The sequence below is a fragment of the Denticeps clupeoides genome, chromosome 20, assembly GCF_900700375.1.
Source record: "Denticeps clupeoides chromosome 20, fDenClu1.1, whole genome shotgun sequence".
Taxonomy (NCBI): Eukaryota; Metazoa; Chordata; class Actinopteri; order Clupeiformes; family Denticipitidae; genus Denticeps; species Denticeps clupeoides.
In genome coordinates, this window is record NC_041726.1 from 5,138,717 (window position 1) to 5,158,571 (window position 19,855).

The 19,855-nt window shown below is 44.4% G+C and overlaps 1 protein-coding gene across 4 annotated transcripts in view; it reads right to left on the reverse strand.

Annotated features, from left to right (window-relative positions):
• Positions 1–16,520, reverse strand: part of ctnnal1 (catenin (cadherin-associated protein), alpha-like 1) — a 40,874-nt gene extending 24,354 nt beyond the window's left edge. Inside the window, exon 1 of one of the 4 annotated variants that reach the window (XM_028964186.1) lies at positions 16,231–16,520. In XM_028964186.1, coding sequence (XP_028820019.1) covers positions 16,231–16,326 — 96 coding nt within the window. In that variant the 5' untranslated portion in view covers positions 16,327–16,520. Of the gene's footprint in view, positions 1–4,921; positions 5,240–16,230 lie in introns of those variants that run through there. The other 3 variants (XM_028964185.1, XM_028964189.1, XM_028964184.1) reach the window with 3 other exon arrangements.
• Positions 16,521–19,855: the final 3,335 nt, after the last annotated feature.

Here is a 19,855-nt window from a genome sequence, read left to right on the forward strand (position 1 = left end):
ATGGTAGGAAGAGCATTGCTTCCAAGAACAATTTAACAAAATTCTGGAAACGCTACAAGGTTCTTCCTGCGGCTGTTGACCGTATTTCTGGCGCAATAAAGCTTATCAACTGGCTACACAAACACTACACAAAATATTCCCTCTTACTACACATCTGCGCACAGTAAGAATTTGCTGGCAGTTTGGAGCCTCTTCAGATTTTCATTTGTCTCATGCACAATTCATTATAGGTTGGCCTTTCATAAAGGAACTAAAGAAAGAAGTGATGAACTCTTGCAAGAGGCATTTCAGTATAAGTGTCATATAAGGAAGCAAGCTACAACTGGCAAAAAACGATTTTAGATATAGACATCTTTGTACATAGAGCAATCCCTGTTAATCCTTTGTCTCTAATATATGATTAAATGATAAATAATTGCACATACAAAATGGCCACTCAGTAAAGTAGCAAGCACTCATTTCTTTTTACAGAATTCAATTCTTACTGAGGTGTTCTACGTGAGAGTTTACAATGAAATATTTTGTTAAATTTGGGTATACCTGTAATAAGTAGTACTCCATAAGTGTTGTGTAATGCGTATGTACCATGTCTGGCACCTTGTACTGTAATGAAATTGGCTTTTGTTCAACCATGAATGACAATAAAGTTTCAGAACCACTGAACTGCACCAGCTCAGCGTTTTTTACTACACTTCAGACCCTATGGAGCTATACAACGATAAAAAGAAATTACCTGAATTAAGCAATAAGATGAAAAAAAATTGTAATAATCCTCAGTAGCAGACCACCTTGAAAACCAATAAGAATGCGGCATGCGTTGAATGGAGATACCTTTTACGTGAACATGTTAACAAATGCCCTGTAAATTTTAGATGGTCCACTGGAAGTGTCTGAAAGTATTTACGTTAGGTCAGGTTGGAGGTTGGGCTAATACATCAGCAAAAGAGTTAATTTGTTGTCCACACGAATACATTGGGGAGAGATTTTCACTCTAGAACCTCATTTAAAAAATTGGGTCCCTTAAAACACCGGTTCCTTGTGGACGCAGGGCAAAAACGATTAGAAATCGTCACAATTTATAAACAAAATGTTGTGGATGGGGATTCGGACTTTATCAGTCACATTTAGGGAAGTTGCCTAATGAAAGTGAAGTGAGTGTCATTGTGATACACAGCACAGCACACGGTGACACAACGAAATGTGTCCTCTGCTTTTAACCATCACCCTTGGTGAGCAGTGAGCAGCCATGACAGGCCCTCCGGGAGCAGTGTGTGGGGACGGTGCTTTGCTCAGTGGCACCTCAGTTGCACCTTGATGGATTGAGATTCACTTCCTTAACCGCTAGGCCCAAGATGCAACCCGAGGTGGTTTTAGCCTAGCGGGTAACACACTCGCTCATGAACCAGAAGACCCAGGTTCAAACCCCACTTACTACCATTGTGTCCCTGGGCAAGACACTTAACCCTGAGTGTCTCCGGGGGGGCTGTCCCTGTAACTACGTATTGTAAGTCGTTCTGGATAAGGGCTAAACACCAACTCAATCAGTTGACAAGAATCAACAATTGGTTGCTTCTCCTGTGCTCCCTGCAAACAGACACGGATATGTGTAAGTAAAATAAATGCACCTGTGCTACCTGCATTCATTTATTTTAACACGTTTAGCTAACACAAAGCTAACCTGGTTGGAACCCACATTAAAAGCCAATGTCTCCTTGCAGCCAGAAATCAATAGTAACTTACATTTACAGCATTTATCAGACGCCCCTTATCCTGAGCGACTTACGATCAGTTGTTACAGGGACAGTCCCCCTGGAGACACTCAGGGTTAAGTATCTTGGTAGTAGGTAGTAAGTGGGGTTGAACCTGTAACATTGTGGTCTTCTGGTTCATAGGTGAGCTCCTACCACCCCTCACAGTGCATGTCAACGGAGAGATTCAAATCTATTTTATTTTTTCTGAAGCCACCCTTCTCCTTGTGGTTTCAATAAAAAGTTTATTTAAATGAATAAACAAGCATTCAGTAGCAGTCCTGCTCCTGATCCACCTGACTAGCATGCCCCTGGCAAACAGCCATTACATTCTGATCATTTTGTTCTAGACGGAGAAAGCCCGGCCCCTGAATGGCCATCTAGTCACATGATTGCTAGAAAGACATGTAGCAGAACATGAGACGGGGACAGGGGGCAGCAATAGAAGCGCTATTGTGCTTCACAGGAGTCGGTAAATGGCTGCCTCCTCCAATTAGACACATCCCACAGGTCTGATGTCGTCTGAGAGAAGACACAGTTGCCCCTTGATGCTCGTACATATGAAATCTGATACAGATGAGGGGTGGTTCAATCCAAAAGGGATGAAAGAGGAGTGCAATGAAGTGTTCATTGGGAGTCCCTTCATAGTGGCCGAGGGGGCTGGTGGCCAAGTAATTAAGAGCAGGGAGTGGAACGAACTAAGCACAGGACATTCAAACTTCTCATTCTGAATCTTGGCAAAAGGTGGGAAGATTGTGATTGTGTGTGACTGTGACTTTGTGGCCCATAGAGTTGGAAGGTAAAGGGTGCTCTTAATTAAAACTTTTTAAAAACTTTAGAAAGGTGTGAGGTTAGTCTGAGGGAAATATCATTATCATCTTGAGGACAATGTCCACCTAATTATGCCAGAAACGTTATATAAGGGGCACATCAGACTTTTCAGAAGCTGATATGAACTTCCTATGAACTGCTAAGGGAAGAGGCACAGCCTTGTGATCTTCCTGCACCGGCCAAACAACGGCGTCAGGGTTGTTTCATGGCTATTCCAATGGCTACAGAAACAAAGGCAGGTCATAAAAGTCAGTTGATGGAAAAGGGATGGAACAAACCCCCGCCGCTGAAGAGCTTTAGTGACTCCGTTCTTCACGCTTTGAGCGTGAAGCTGTACTGAAACGTATACCATATGGGCTTCTTAGTCCCTATACATTCCTTGCAGGTCATCTGACAGTCAGCAATATATGGCCTTAAGTCCCCATGTTATTAATTCCGCCCGACATCTCGAGACATTTGTATATGATGCTGTTAAATAATTGCACATACAAAATGGCCACTCAGTAAAGTAGCAAGCACTCATTTCTTTTTACAGAATTCAATTCTTACTGAGGTGTTCTACGTGAGAGTTTACAATGATATATTTTGTTAAATTTGGGTATACCTGTAATAAGTAGTACTCCATAAGTGTTGTGTAATGCGTATGTACCATGTCTGGCACCTTGTACTGTAATGAAATTGACTTTTGTTCAACCATGAATGACAATAAAGTTTCAGAACCACTGAACTGCACCAGCTCAGCGTTTTTACTACACTTCAGACACTATGGAGCTGTACAACGATAAAAAGAAATTACCTGAATTAAGCAATAAGATGACATTTTTTTTTAATAATCCTCAGTAGCAGACCACCTTGAAAACCAATAAGAATGCGGCATGCGTTGAATGGCCTCCTTCCCTGTACCAACAAAGACTTATCATCTGAGTCCATCTAGGAAAACAGAGGCCTGTCAAAGTAATGTAGTGCCATTATGGAAAGGTACAGTGCGCACGATAAGACAGGATGAGAAAAGCTTCGTCTTATCAGCCTCTGCAGAGTTCACCTGATTTGATATGCCAGCCGTGCCTGAAAACCGTATCCCGGCTTATCAGAGAGCTCCGGCTGGTAGCAGATCCAAAGCCCTGATCCCACCGCGCAGGCCTCTTAGGCTGATTTAATACAGACGGGCCCTCGGCAGAATGACGGATGGCCCGGGGAGAAAGAGAAAAGCCTCCGTTTCACTCAAACCAACAGATAAAGCAGCAAACAAACTTTAACAACTGTGCAAAAGTGAAAGGCTTTGATTCCGGCTGACTGATGGACAGTAACTGGGACCCACCGCCCTAATTAACTTCCAGCGTTCCGGTGAGAATGTCGAAAGGTCATGATTTGGTTATGATTTAGCTAATCAATAACGACAGACATTTCCCAAGCCTGTATTTAAACCAGAAGAAGAAACTCAGTCACAATTGACAGCATTGGCTGGGATTATGTGCTTTTATGAACTTTATGTAAGCGAAGTACAAGAAACAAGTCCTCCATTGGTTTGTACGACACGGGGTTAAACGGAGGAATATGAGGCTTCCGGTCGGTCCTCACAGGCTGAAAGGCCGTGCAAGCGCTCAAACTGTTTTCCCTCCACTCACGCCCTTCTTCATCGCATTAAGCAGAACACAATGGCCTTCTTTCATTCCGTAACTGCGCGTGATAGCTGAGCTAGAGAGACAGCGGGAGAAGGCTGAGTTTCAACTGCACTTGCTGTTTTGCAACTTTTGGGCAATTCTATGCACCTTTCCATTGTCCAGAACAAAAAAGTTCCTGTTAGAACCTGTGCAGATCTGGTATGAACTGTGTCCAAAGGAAAAAAAAACTGATCTAGAATGGAAAATGTCATTGCTTCCAGCACATCGTTGTGTCAGAGGGACAAAATAGATTCGAATGGTCTGAGATTCAAAAATTACATATCTACAGAGAACTAGAGTCCATAGATTAATATGCATTGTAGAGGCAGAATTTATAAAAATGCCCAAAAATCCATCCCAGATATATAGATATGAATGAGCTTTTGCTAAATTCACGGTTCAGGTCATGATTTTTCCTCTTATGACTGACAAAAGCAAAAATTTCAGTTATTTAGGGAGTGGCCTTGAAATGAGAAAATGAGATTTGTAATCAAAGAGATGTGAATCAGAACTCTTCCAAGGCAAGTTGCTACACGTACAATAATGAAACATAGCGCGCTTATTTTGACAATGTGGCACATAGCGTAACGTAGAAAGTGCAAACAAAAAAAATGTGTGTAAATTTGTTACTTTGAGCATGTGTTCACATGGCGAGAATGTCAGCTACTCCAGGCGCCACACCTGATTTGATCTGACCTGGTGAGGTGTAGCCTGTCCTCGTTCCCCAACCCCCAAGCAGACGTTTCCACGGCGATGTCCCTCTCCAGGACGGAGACAAATCCTCATTCCCCCGCCGGTGCATCCACGCGCAAGATGGTCGGTGACGGAGGCGGCGCGAGCTTCCGAGACTCTGGCCGCCTCTGAGTTCCCGCTAAGTACCTGAAAATGCACTTTCAACTCCTCACAGCGCACCTCCCGCTACACACCCTGTAATCATCATTAACCTGCTTAAAGGCTGCCGTGAGGCGGGGCAGCAGAGCGTAAAAAGGGACGCGTTGCTATTTCTCCCGCAGCTGGAAAAAAAAAAAAGCACACGTGTGCGTGTGCCCGTCTGCATGGTTCATTTCAAGAGCATGCGTGGGATTACTCGCCGACGTTTAATTACGCGCATCGGCGGCCGACGTGGCACAGAGACGAGCATGCAGCGGCGGAAAAGCGAGGTTAGGCTGCCACCAAAGCCTTGTTTCAACACTGGAACGGCTCAATTATCCGAGCATGCAACTGCTTGTGCAATTACATTTACAGCATTTTTCAGACGTCCTTATCCACAGCGATTTACAGTCAGTAGATACAGGGACAGTCCCCCCCTGGAGAGTGTCTTGCTCAGAGACACAATGGTAGTAAGTGGGATTTGAACCTGGGTCTTCTGGTTCATAGGCGAGGGTGTTAGACCGGTTTGGGACAGATAAGTGGCCCAGGAAGACAGAGCTGCTCTCCACACACCTACCGCCTCATCGCCATTACCCAACCCCACGAAGTACTGACACTGTTCATCCGTCTCCTGAAACCAACCATCCACCCATTACCGTGGGTGCTGCTACTTAGACTCATAATTGATGGCGGAGAGGAGAAACAAACAGTGAGGTTCACAAGGCCAGCAAGACATGATGAGGAGGGATGGAGAAGGTGAGCAGTCAGATAGAGCAACAGGTTTCATACGCTTCATACTGGTCAAAATACTAAAAGAGAACATTTCATTTGGAATAAATAATCCGAGATGTTATGTGTAGGGGAACCACATTTCCTGCTGACCCTCACATGGCTGAAACCTGACATTGCAGGAAAAAAGGGAGGAAGGGAGCTGCAGATTAATTTATTCTCACACATAATCAAAATGTCTAAAATCAAAAAGCTTCCAGAACTCGAGGAAATGCCACTGACTAGACTCGTGGTGCCAAAAAAGGACCATATGTTACCATTTTACTGCAGTCACTATTTTTGACAATTCCCTTTCAGCAGTGGAGTTTGGAATCAGATTCTATCAGACCGCCAACAAAATGACAGTAATGCACAAGCTCATCTACACAACCAGTCAAAAGCTTATGTTGCCTATGGAGACTTTATGATGGAAGATATATCACACATATCACCCATTTTTACAAACATTTTTAGAGTTGCCAGTTCACCTAGTGTGCATGCCTGGAGCAGACAGGAACCAGGATTCTCATTCAATGTGTTTTCTTTATTTTCATGACCATTTACGTTGGTAGATTCTCACTGAAGGCATCAAAACTCTGAATGATCACATGTGGAGTTATGTACTTAACAAAAAAAGGTGAAATAACTGAAAACATGTTTTATATTCTAGTTTCTTCAAAATAGCCGCTCTTTGCTCTGATTACTGCTTTACACACTCTTGGCATTCTCTTGATGAGCTTCAAGAGGTCGTCACCTGAAATGCTTTTCCAACAGTCTTGAAGGAGTTCCCAGAGGTGTTTAGCACTTGTTGGGGTCCAGCTCACCCCAAACCATCTGGATTGGGTTCGGGTCTGGTGACTGTGGAGGCCAGGTCTCCACTTTTTGTTAAGTACAGAACTCCACATGTGTTCATTCATAGTTTTGATGCCTTCAGTGAGAATCTACCAATGAAAATGGTCATGAAAATAAAGAAAACACATTGAATGAGACGGTTTGGCCTGTACTGTATCTGGACACAAACTTTGCTTTAAAGGTTTGGTAACAGAGGCTTCAGGGAGCGATCAAAACAAAAGGCCATGTGCTAATGAAGTCACAAATTATGCCTTCAGGCAGAAATCTTTCATAAAAAGAGTAACCTGTGATACCACAGTAGATTGTTGAGAGGTTTTCCTGCTTTCCATGCCTGTGTCGTGTGGACGCTGCTCCTGTCAAACAGCTTGAATGCCCCGATGCGTGAAGGCCTGGCTTGTGTGAAAGACGTAGGAAAGCCCCGCTGCAGAGCTCCTGACTTATTGATAGCAAGGTACTTATATAGCTGGCATTCCATACATTTTTAATGCCATCTTTGAATTATTGACATTTGTTTGACTCGCGCATGCGAATTACGCCAGAGTCCACACGGTAGTCTTGCCTGCGCAAACAGATTGAAAGGCCAATAATTCCACATCTGAATTCCTATAATAGCTCAGGACAACGATAACAGGATGGGGGGGTGGGGGTGGCACCCTCCCGTGGGCAACCACAGTCCTGAGCCAGGCACAGGCTTCCAAAAAAAGCCGTTCAATGTAAGCAAGTGACAAAAAAAAAAAAGACGAATGGCACCACAATGAAGTCATGATGGAAATCCATCTGCGCGTGAGCAGGTCTGATCCAGTGGGTACAGTAAGCCTTTGTTTTTGTTTCAGGCGGGTGGGGGGGGGGGGTTGTTCTGTCAAATTCCAGTCCACAGGCGTGTCGGTTTCACGGCCGTACACTTTTTTTCCCTTCTTCCCCCCCGCTGTTCTTTACGAGAAAATGGCAGCGCTCCGAAACTCCCTGATAAGGGCCAAGCGCTGAGACATGTTACATCCATGTGTGAGGTCTCGAATGCAGCTTATTTCTTTCATATGTCTGCAGTGTTTGGAAGGGCTGAAAAAAAAAAAACATTTCTAAGAGAGTTTTTGCAGGGTTTTTTTTTTTAATGAAGCCTTGAATATGTTCTTTTTGTCTGGAGGAAATGTAACAAAAAATAATACTAAAAAGGTTACTGTAAGCACCTGTTGATATCATGCAAAAGTCATGTTGAGGTATTTCATGGCCTCTAAAAAAAACTTTCAACCACGACAGCTCAGCCTCCAGCAAGTTCTTTGTTGTTTAAAACTGACTTGGTTTGCAGCTTGGATAATCTACGGCCTTGTTACCTTTAGAAGAGGAAAGCAGACATTAAAGGCTTTCAAGGACCCCGATTTCTTTTTTCTCCCCGCCATGATAAATCTTCATTCAGCTTTCCTTTTTAGTCCAAAAGAAGCTAGTGTCAAAGGCGAAGGACACGTCCATTTCTACATCATTAGGAATCCAAATCAATGGCAAACGCTTCGGCCTGCGCCGAACATGCCACATTACCGGCTGCAGTGTATGAAGGAAACCGACACAAGGAGATGAACAGAGAGTGATAACTCCAATTTGCACTTTAGTCCTTTTCAGTGTCACCTTAAATGACAACCCCGGTGCCAGTAACAGGATCCGGTACGGGAAGGGGCTACACCGGGTCCTGGAGTTTTTTCTATTGTTTTCCACTGTGTCTGTCTGTATTAAGCTACCCTGTTTGTTTCTGTTCGCCGTCGGGTCGTTGTTTGGTGCTCTGACTGACCCACAGGCGGTACTGATAGGACAGCAGATCAGGCCCGGCTGACCAGGAATGGATTGGCGTGCAGGTGTAATTGAACAGGGTGGGCCATTTATATGGATACATCTTAATGAAATGGGAATGGTTGGTGACATTGAACACATTTTATAAGTTGTCCGAAACTTGTAAATAACTCATGTTACGTTAAAACCAAGCACACCATTGTTTTTCTTGTGAAATAACCAATAAATTTGATGTGTCACATGACCCTCTTCCTTTTGAAAAAACAAAAGTTGGATCCAAGATGACCGACTTCAAAATGGCCACTATGGTCACCACCCATCTTGAAAAGTTTGCCCCCTGACATATACTAATGTTCCACAAACAGGACGTTAACATCACCAACCAGTCCCATTTTATTGAGGTGTATGTAAATGGCCCACCCTGTATTTCACAGACTCTCAGTCGCTTAAAAAGAGGTGTTACAGCTCTCCACACTTTGACCGTAATGAGGTGAGAGATATGGCATTGGGGTCATTTCGTATTTATACTAACCATCACCAGGGATCCTCAGGAGCAGCCAACAGCCAAGGAACCTTACACCACCTGCTAAAGAGAACCGAGAGTTTCTCTTTGTGAACATGAATGAAACCAAATCGCTGAATCCATCCGTAAGGGGACCCTTCACAGGCAGGTGACTAAATGTAGGGGTTTCCCCCCTCGTTGAAGTTCACTACTCGAGGCGTTTCGGGGGGTGTGGCTACAATACAGACATTTTAATTAAGGGCAAGTTAAAGAACCACAAAACATTCCAGGACGTTCCGTATCAGAAGAAAACGTGACCACACACTCGTAAGCAGTGACTCTGAAGGGAAGGGAGCCAGTCACCGGCCTGACAGAAGCTGCAGATAGACGACGGAAATGTCATAGCGCTATGTGGGGCCACATCCAGGTCTCACCCTTTTGACACGCTGCCATTTATCCGCCTTCTCTGGAGTGGGGGGGTGGCTATGCCCGCATTCAGGGCGCACAAACACTTTCTCCCTGAGGGGGAACAGGAAACCCGAGCCCCCCCGGCCACTGAGGGCCACTGAGCCGTCTGCACAGAGGAATGCACCTAAGCTGCCACCCGCATGTGCACCAGCCAAACGCAGTTTTAAACCCTTAATATTATTCAAAAAGTCAATAATATTGTGTACAATAATGATCTAGTTAGCATGGGCAGGATATGTGAGGCAGCAACAGCAGGTTCAAAATAGTATGGCTCTAAGCGACGAAAAGCGATTATGTGTTGTCCTCGGTAATGTAGAACTTGCCAACTAATATGTTCTATGCAGTATGAAAGCAAGCACAGGCTCACTTCCACATACAATCACTCTGCACAAAATACTTTTTACTTTTTCTGCTCTTTTTTTTAAACATTGTCTTTCACTCATTTGCACACCTTCACCCTACCTGTTACACATATTTTACGTTAAAGTGTAATATTGTAATATTGTAAAAGTGTAATATTTGGTTATGTTTGCAATATTTGCATTTTGGTTCATTGTATACTAGCAACATTTGCAATACTGTGGTCTGTAGCAGTCGCAAAAAGCATTTCACTGCATATCACACCGTGTATGACTATGTATGTGACAAATAAAATTTGAATTTGAATACTGCAATGAAAAATAGCCCAGAACCCTAATGCTGGTCGTGATAATAAATTGAATATCGTGCTGAATATTGACTGTGTAGCAACAGACCTTTCAGAATAACCATGAAATGGCCATGAGATGGTATGATAAGTCAAAAGCAAAGTAAAGGCTTTTAAGACATTTCCGGAAAGCTGCCTTCAAAATGGACGCAGTGCACATGAACAGAATGGCACGTGCGCCGAGTCAGACAGGGATGCCCCGGCGTGTTAAAGGAAAACTGATGACTCTCTAGAACCGCTAGGAGCCATGCGCGTTGAAATGTCCACGTAATTAACCGGGAACGTCTTCACGCGGATGCAGTTGAAGGAAAGAGCAGCTTTCTCGGGCTGACTGTCAGGCTCAGCAGAACACCCATCTGTCGCACATCTCAGATCTCCACGGGACCCTGGGAAGTAGTAAACGCTTGGAACACACAGCTGTTCCTCACAAGCGAGACCTGCCTGTCCCCGTGTCCCCCCTCCCATCCAGTCGACAGTTAGCAAAGGCGCGACACGACAAGCGTAGCAGCAGGCGCGGCGTGGGAAAAAAAAAAAAAGCACTACGGCTCCCTTCAACAACTGCGACTTCTTCAGTCAATATTCATGAAGTTCAGGAGGAGACGGAGCGGGCACGGGGAGGCCACGGCATTAGCATTAGCGCCATCGGAGCTTATCTGGGCTGCAGTGGGGTCACAGATCGCTAATCCCCAAAGCCTGAGTGCAACATGATGGATGGCGCTAATTTCCCTGAAACTATTTTATCCAAATACCATCGGAAATGTGGGGACGGCTCTTTTGTGTCATTTATTTTCTTATATACTACTTTTATAATAAAAAAAGAAAATGCCCAATTTATACTTACAGGGCAAAACTGCCAGAAATCAGTTGCCCTCAACTGATGAGGTAACATTTTCCTCCTCAGACTTATCTTTCCAAGAAAGAAATGTAAAAGATTTATATGTTATTAATGGATCTTAGACTGATCCTTCAGGTTCTGTCACAGTGGTTGTTATTCCACAACCATTATGAAGGCAATTTAAGTGTGACTATTTGCACTGTTAAAAAAGTTAACCTATACTGCTATTGTGCTGGTGTTTTTTACAGTGTTAGAACAGTACAGAACTTTTAATTTGGCATTAAACATATCATTTTGTGTCACTAAAAATTGTGCATTAGAAGTAGAATTACAATAACAATTAAGCAAACCATGAACATAATTCATTCTGGCATCAAGTTAATTTGAATTATTTAGACCCAACAAAAGTGTGGTAGGACATGTCTAGTTGTTGGAAAATATATATCTTCAAATGCTAGAGGACAGAATGTTTCCAGAGGTATTAACAGGGCCAATTATATAAGGAAATTTACATTTTATGAAAGACAAGTGAAAGGCCTGCAGCAGAGCTCAGGAGCATCTGGCATGGCATTTTTCAAGTGACTTTTTCTATGGAAGAAGCCTACATTCCTGAACTTCATGCTAGAGAGCAACTCCGGGTGGCAGATAATCCTGACACACTGACACGCCCTCAAAATGTGTCGAAAGTGACAAGCTTTTATGAGGAACCAGTGCTCCCAAAGCTCCATTAGAGCTTTCTTAAGCAAAGAGTTACGCACACAACTGTAAGACTTAAGATGGCCATTTAATCAATTCCGGAATTTTTCACAGCAGGAGCCCGCCGAATTACATTCTCATTCACTAAAACACACTGAAAGACACCTTGTACTCTTTCTGTTTCTACCGTCCTCCTCAATCATTCATTCATTCCTCACTGGATATCTGTGATATATTGTGTGCCGTTGGAGACACATTAACATGTTTCCAGGGCCAGGTTAATAAAAAAGAAACAAGCACACATACTCCACAGGTAAGTGGCACATTTGTCACAGGCCACTTAAGCTCTGAGGAGCATCAGGGCTACAGCAATGGAAACGAGGTCTCTGCATTACCGTGTCTTCAGAGCGGCAGTGAAATGGGCATTTCTCACGGGCAGCGAGCATTTCCTCCATGCCCAACGGGGACAGAATCTGACCTCACACTTCAAAGTCGGATTGTTTCCTGCCACAATGACTGATAAAATGCCCGGCACTGTGCCAGGTTCTCGAAAAGGGAGGAAGCGGCGTCAGTGAGGGTATGGGGGGAGGAGGGCCTGGCTGCCTGGCTGCTTCAGTTCATTCAACTCTGGCCCTAAGATCTGCTTGGACCATGGCAGGATAATGACTGATGCAGTGATATGGGCAGGCACAGTTCCACGGCTCTCTCTATACACCAGAGTGTCTCTCTTTATCTGTTCAACCCACTTATCTGAGTCAGGGTCACATGGATGATGCACCCTATCCTAGCTATCTTCTGGGAAAAAAATGATTGGAACAGACACTCCGATGGCAATTTTGGATCGCAAATACAACAAACGTGTGCTTTTGGACCGTGTGACAAAAGAAAAAAGCTCAGAGAACATCAAAACAGCAAAGAAGCCAAATCTATAAGTTGCCCATAGACCCTTTCAGGTCTTCCATTTTTTACCAATGGTAATACCTGGATACTCTCATGTAAGGCTCGTGTTTACTCGACTCCGAGAGGTTTTATTTCTTCCGTAATTAGCCAATGAGTTACATCAAGGCAGGATAACTGCAGTGAGTTACTTGGAGATAATTGTTGTTGGAAAGGAAATCATAGATAAACCAAATGTCAAGGATCTTGTTGTCAGGGGTCAACGGTTGACATTTCCTTTGAAAAAACAGACACCAGCATGTTTCCACTCCATATCAACCAGCAAGGTATCGTGGGGTGGAGTTCAGAAAACGGAGGAAGGAAGTGGCCTCAGGCACATTATCAGCTTGGATTTTTGTAAATGCAATACAGCCATGCTGTTTGAAGCTCAGGTAATCTCTCCTGGGACTACAGATAGTCTGAGGAGAAAAATGCATATTCTTCTGCTGCTGGTTGGACCGCAGTTCGTAGCCTTGGCATGCATGCATATATCTGACACAGGTAGATATCCAGTTCGGACTGGACCTTTTCTTCCTTTGTTGCCTGCAGCAGACGTGAACAGCGTCTGACCTGCCTTAAGCACCGACTCGGCTCTTCGGAGTCCAGCTGTCTGTCAGCAGCAGGAATTAGAGCTGTAATCGGGCCTGAAAAGTTGTCACTGATGTGTCACTGGTCATGTGATGTCCTTGGACAACGTCTCCACCATCGTCATAAAAACATCACTCCAGGCTCGTGACGTTTTGTTACTCTTGTTAAAGATGAATGGTTCATATCTAGCACAAGGACGTGCAATAGAAGTGAGTGAATCTACCTACGCATTCCTTGAAGAACAAAGCGGCCAATGACCAATGGATGGAGTTGAAAAGGTTTTACAATGGCCTCCACTGCAATCTTAAGACAAGCTATAGAAAGTACAGAAGGCCAGGAGAGCTTTGAATATTTGAATTTACTGCAGGTTTTCTTCCACCTGGCCACTTAAAATGCACTCAGTGCTTTTCTAATGTCTAAGAGCTGTGGGGGCAGAAGTGTGAAAACTCATCTTAAGAAGCAGAGTCACAGGAACATTTTTAGGCCCAATTATAGCGGCAAATCTTCTTTAGGGTTGAAGGAAAACTTGTGGTGAGTTCTAAAGTTAAAAAAGGAGCACAGAGCCAGAACAAATATGTAAGACCAAGCTTTTCTTGTCGTGGTGCTTCGAGAGCTCGGCGATCAGATCAAAGCGGTAGCTGCATTTTCATAACATTTTCTCTCATTCCCAACTTCCTTCAACGTCCAGGGCCAACTTCCCATCATGTCCACTCGATTTCAAAGTGCAGCCTTTGTTCTCAACTCCAGGGCTTATCTTTGTCGTGTCCTGCCATTAATTATTAACGTTAACAACCCGTATTGTATTTGACTTCCATAGGCAACAAATAAAGACCTGGAAGAAGAACAGAAAGAACCATTCCTGGAGCACAGGTCCTCCAAGAAGCACCGCATCAGACAGACCATCAAGGCGTGTTAGGTAACGGGTAAAAGCGGTCTTTATCCGGCCCGAAGGCGCAGCAGACAGAGGAGGAGCTCAAGAGGGGGGGGAAATGAGAGCGTGAATCACCTCTCGCTATGTGTGTGTGTGTGTTTTCATTTCCTCCACGGTTATCACTTGTGTATTCTTGGCTCCGTTCTGAAACACACACACACACACCCAGAAGAGGAACTCCTATCTGACCTTCAGACGCTGTCTTTATTCTCGTTTTTGTAGCAGAAGCCTTTGCTGCATGCTGATAATGAGTGATAACTAAATGAACAGATGAACAGACCACTGCTTATGAAATATAACGCAGCCATTTAAACTACAATTACCAACACACTTGCCATTTAAGAAAAAAACAAAAAAAGCACACAATATAAACTAGGAATTCAAACAATTTGGCACCTATGTCCTATGTTCTGAGATGTCCTGAAATGCTAAATCTCGGGTTCTCAGTTGAAGCTGCACGACCGGGCAACAGTAACTACTTTGCATAACGGGCACCGAGCAGAACAATCGACTGCGCCCCAGGATTTACTGCAGCCGACCCATTTCTAACGTGACCGGCGACGGCCTCCTCTTCCGAGCGAGTTCCAGGAACGTTCCGCGGTGGAGGAGGGGGAACTCCACTTCTCAGCTCTATTGTCGGTTCTGAAAACTGCCCCTCAGTGACCCCGAATGGGCAATTAGCAGAGCGTTGCTGGCCCATGGTTAAAAGTTCTTCTTAATGAGCAGATAAGCAGATCACCCTTGGGTGTTTTACGCTGGATTACACTGTAATATGACAGGCTGCAAGAGTGCTTATTTTGCACAGTTTAACATTTAAAAAAATCTTCTCCTCCATTTATATCAGGGGGGAGTTTTTTTCTTTATTATTATTACTGTTTGTTTTATAATCTTATTTATTTAGAAAAAAGGTACATGGTATTTTTGTAGCATTGTATTGCATTTTTTTAATAAAGTGTTGTGTGTATTTGCTATTGCCTCTATTTCTCTAGTGGAAATCAGAATTTATAAAGGGTGTAGGCAAAGCAGGCAATCGTCCGGGGACCCCAAGCACCGCTGATAATGGTTCCCTGCATTATATATTAGGGCTGGTAGTACATTTACATTACATTTACAGCATTTATCAGACGCCCTTATCCAGAGCGACTTACAATCAGTAGTGACAGGGACAGTCTCCCTGGAGCAATTTAGGGTTAAGTGTCTTGCTCAGGGACACATTGGTAGTAAGTGGGATTCGAACCCGGGTCTTCTGGTTCATAGGCGAGTGTGTTACCCACTAGGCTACTACCACCCGGTAGTAGTATGAAACAGAACCATATGGTAGTGGTGGGTGGTTGTAAGTCGCTCTGGATAAGGGCGTCTGATAAATGCTGTAAATATATATATAAATATATGAACCAGAAGACCCAGGTTCCAAGACACGTAACCGTGAGTGTCTGTCCCTGCCGCTCTGGATAAGGGTGTCTGATAAATGGAGAAAATGTGAACATATATTTCAATTGGTGTCTTCTTCCTGTAAGTTGCTTTGGATAATAGCGTCTGCTAAGTAAAGTAAGGGATTGTGCAAATCAGAGTTTATGTCTTGAATAACTACTACCAGTTTTCCAACCATTAATCTCTGTAAGCGATAATATATATCAGGTTCGGGTCAATGTAGGGCCCTCCAGGTCCCCACTCCCCCCGGGGCCCCGGAGGGCCGCCGTGAGTTTCTAGGAGAAAGGGTGCGAGATCAACACGATTTTTTTTTTTTCACGTTTTCATCCACGTAAAACCAGACCGTGTGCGTCGAATCTCGCTCGTCGAACTCGAAGCCGCGTTCGTCGCGTCGTTCGCGGTACGGAGTTCGGTTGAAGAGCCCCGTCTTCGTAAAAGTTTGTCCCCCCTCCCACGACCAAACACACGCCCCCACCGCGAAAAGCCAGAAGAAAACACGAGTTCGCCGTCGGAGACGAAAGAAGAAGAAAATGAAGCCGAACTCAGGTGCAACAAACGCCGCGGAACCGACACGACCGCGGGCACACGGACCCATTCATTCCAGGCCGCGAATGTGGAAGTTCCGACCCACCTGAGAGACCAGAGGAACGAGCGTCTGCTCCACGGACCGAGTTTTGATCTCAAGCCCGCAATCAAAGTTGCCGCTGCCGCAAGGAGACGAAGCCATTCCCGCCGGTCGGTGTGGTGCGGGCTCCGCTGCGAGCACCGAGCGGGGTGCCCGGCTCCTGCGAATTGTTCAAAAAAAAGACGGGAAGGAAGCGGGGTGACGGGAGGTGTTCTGCCGCGTGTACTTTACTGAAGTGGGGAATCCGCCAGACTACAGACCGGCGAGGCTGTCCGAGCACGACTGTAAAACACACACACACGCACACACACACACACACACACACACACAGTCGGGGTGGGAGGGGGGTTGCGCGATGACGACACTCAACAATTCACCCTGGCAACTCCGAACATGCATGACAATTCATGCTACAGGTCAGGCAACAGATGTGTGTCGGGGTTTTTCTTTATTTTTTTTTAATCTCCCCTGGCTGTAGGTTAAAAAACAAAAAAAAAAGCGAAGTGATTGTCATGGTGAAACACCGCAGCACAGCACACGGTGTCACAGCGAAATGCGTCCTCTGCTTTTAACCATCACCCTTGGTGAGCAGTGTGTGGGGACGGTGCTTTGTTCAGTGGCACCTCAGTGGCACCTCGGGATTCGAACCGGCAACCTTCTAGAATTAATAATCAGCAGTTTCCATGAGCTAAGATTGTGTACAATTATTTAGTAATAAAACATTAAGCTTACAGTCAGAAGCTACAGGGACAGTCCCGCTGGAGCAACGTACATTGTGGCCTTCAGTGGGTACGGCGAGTGGCTTCTACTTTCCAAAGAAGCAAGAAATTGTTAAAATGAACTAAAATTAAATGCCATTCCTGCACAAATTATAAAATGATAATTATTTTATACAAGGATTCAAGAAGATACAAGCCTATCTGATTCACTGCATGGGTCAATTTTTGTGTGTCTATTGAGAGGTGCTTTAGCAGCCCCCTAGTGAGCAAGCCTGAGGCAACCATGGCAGGGAAAGAACTCCCTGAAAAATGAAGAAACCTTGAGAGAAACCAAGGCTCAGAAATGGGAACCCATTCTCCTCTGGAAACACATCCAGTAAATAATGGCAGAAAGTGCTTATTGCGGTCCAGTTATGTATTACGATGTAGTATTGAGGTTGCATATTGGCGGTCCAGCAGAGAATTTTGGGTGGATTTGGCATATGGCTTGTAAGGGCCAGGCAGGGAAATCCATCAAGGTCAGCGATGGCACATGATCACTCCTCACCAAGATGCTCTCTGGAAAATATTTACTTCCATTTGCTATAATATTTTAGCGTTTGATATGTCAAAATGCTGTAGTAATGGCATTTCATTTTAGGTCAATGTAATAGTAACAATGAAGTTATTTACTTACTGTAATAACAAGTTAGTAACTGTAATAAGAAGAATCTACCCAGAGAACAGCAAACAATTCATATCCTATTGATTGATAATGGCAAAAAAGAACCTTCTGGTAAAAAAAAAAACAGCCATGTAGCCAACTGAACTAATGGATGCACTACACCTAAAAGATTTTTTTTTTATTGTAAAGGTCAGGTTGAGGGGGTTGAGAAGATCTGCTGTCCATTTCTTGGCTTCTTGGACCGATGCTCACATTTGTATTCTGCTGCTGTTACAAAATGTAAAAAACACAATATGCTTAGTTAAAATAGTCATTTTAAACCATTGCAAACATCAGCAAACAAAAGCAGCATGGACATCAAATTCTAAGACTACGAACTGTACATTTCTCAAGACTTTGTGTTGAATTTTAGAGCAGAGACTACAGCAATGTAAGTAAACTTCGAAGGTGACATAAGGCGACATTAATATTGCTTCTAAATAAAGTAAGTCACAGTTAGTGAAATTGTCTAGTTAAAAAAAAAAGGGTGAAGTGATTGTCATTGTGAAACACTGCAGCACAGCACACGATGACACAACGAAATGTGTCCTCTGTATTTAACCATCACCCTTGGTGGGCAGTGGCCGGCCATGACAGGCGCCCGGGGAGCAGTGTGTGGGGACAGTGCTTTGCTCAGTGGCACATTTGCGGATCGGGATTCGATCCACCAACATTCTGATTACGGGGCAAGCCCTGACGCTGATTCCACCTGCTTCACCTTCACCTACAGTATAACCAAGCTGCGCCATGGATGGGTCAGAGCATATCAACACGCAGCCCGAGGGTTCCCTGTTCCCCGTGTATCCATCTGTCTGGTTTGTGTCCTGTCTGTCTTGTATTTGTCCTCTGTGTACCATACAGGCTCATGACTAACCACGGGAGGATCCTGGGCAAGGTGGACTAGCTGTGTTGGCAGCCCTGCAGGACCCCCGTTGTGGCACCAGAGGGGACAATATTCCGTTTATTTCTCCTCTATTTCCCTATTTGTGTTACTGCAACAATAAACTGTGATCCTTTTTCAACTGTCAGTGTCCATTGTTCCTCTTCCCCATCGGTCGTGACAGTATTCAAATGAGAAACATCATTGGTCTTAATGGAACCATCACAGTTCGGTTTTGTTTTATGCCCTGAACCACAAAGAGTGAAATCTCACAATAGTCTCAGTGTGAAACTCCTACTTTCTCTCCAGAAAGTCTTTAAAACTTTCCACCTACTAATTGGATCATAAGGAATGTGGGTGTTCTGCCGCGTGCCAATATTTGGACATTTTTTATCATAACACTGCTGGACCCAACCAGGTTAGTATTTGTTGCACAAGGCAATATGCTGAAAACATATGAGACTATAGATTTCAACAATGACAATAATATGTAAATGCTCTTTCTTCTTCTTCCTTTGACTGCTCCTGCTAGGGGTCAGTGGATCAACTGGTCTGGTGGTCTGAACTATTGGCACCACAAATCACAACATATTACTTTATGTAAAATAACTATATATAGGCAGTAGAACATACAGCGTATATGTTTTGGAGAAAGCTGCAAGTGTAAGATTCTTGGTGCCAGTCCCAAGTCCTGGTGAATGCAAACGTGTGTGTCAGGAAGGGCATTCCGTGAAAAAACTAATCCTGCATCTACAACCAGAACTGCTGATCCGCAGTGCCAATACCTAATGGGAGCAACCAATGGAAGGAGTAGAGGGCGATTGGATGGTTAGCCACATGGTCTCACACTTCCAAGTTTGTGAGTTTGACATTGTGTGTGCAGAGTTTGCATGCTCTCCCCGTGTTGGTTTCCTCTGGGCTCTGCGGTTTCCTCCTACCATCCAAAGGCATGTATAGTAGTTGAACTGTCAGCTCTAAATTGACCATAGTTATGAGTGTGTGAGTTAATGTTGAGTAAGTGTGTCCTGTGATGGGTGAGTTCCCGCGGAAGTCGTGACCCAGACGAGTGCACAACTAGTGCAAAAAAAAGCTTCCACACATGTACGTAGATGTGTGTGCACCTGGTAGGAGGATCATCTGTCAGATGTTCCCGTGACCTACTTCTGACAGGTGAGATGGTGACGCCCCCGTTGGTCATTGATCTCACTGTCCACATTAGGGCACTTCCCACATGATGAACAAGCTGCCAGGGCCGTAAGCGATCCCGTTAATGCATGCCGCAGCAAAGTGACACTACTGAAGGCGTCTAACATTACTCACCCTGTGTCA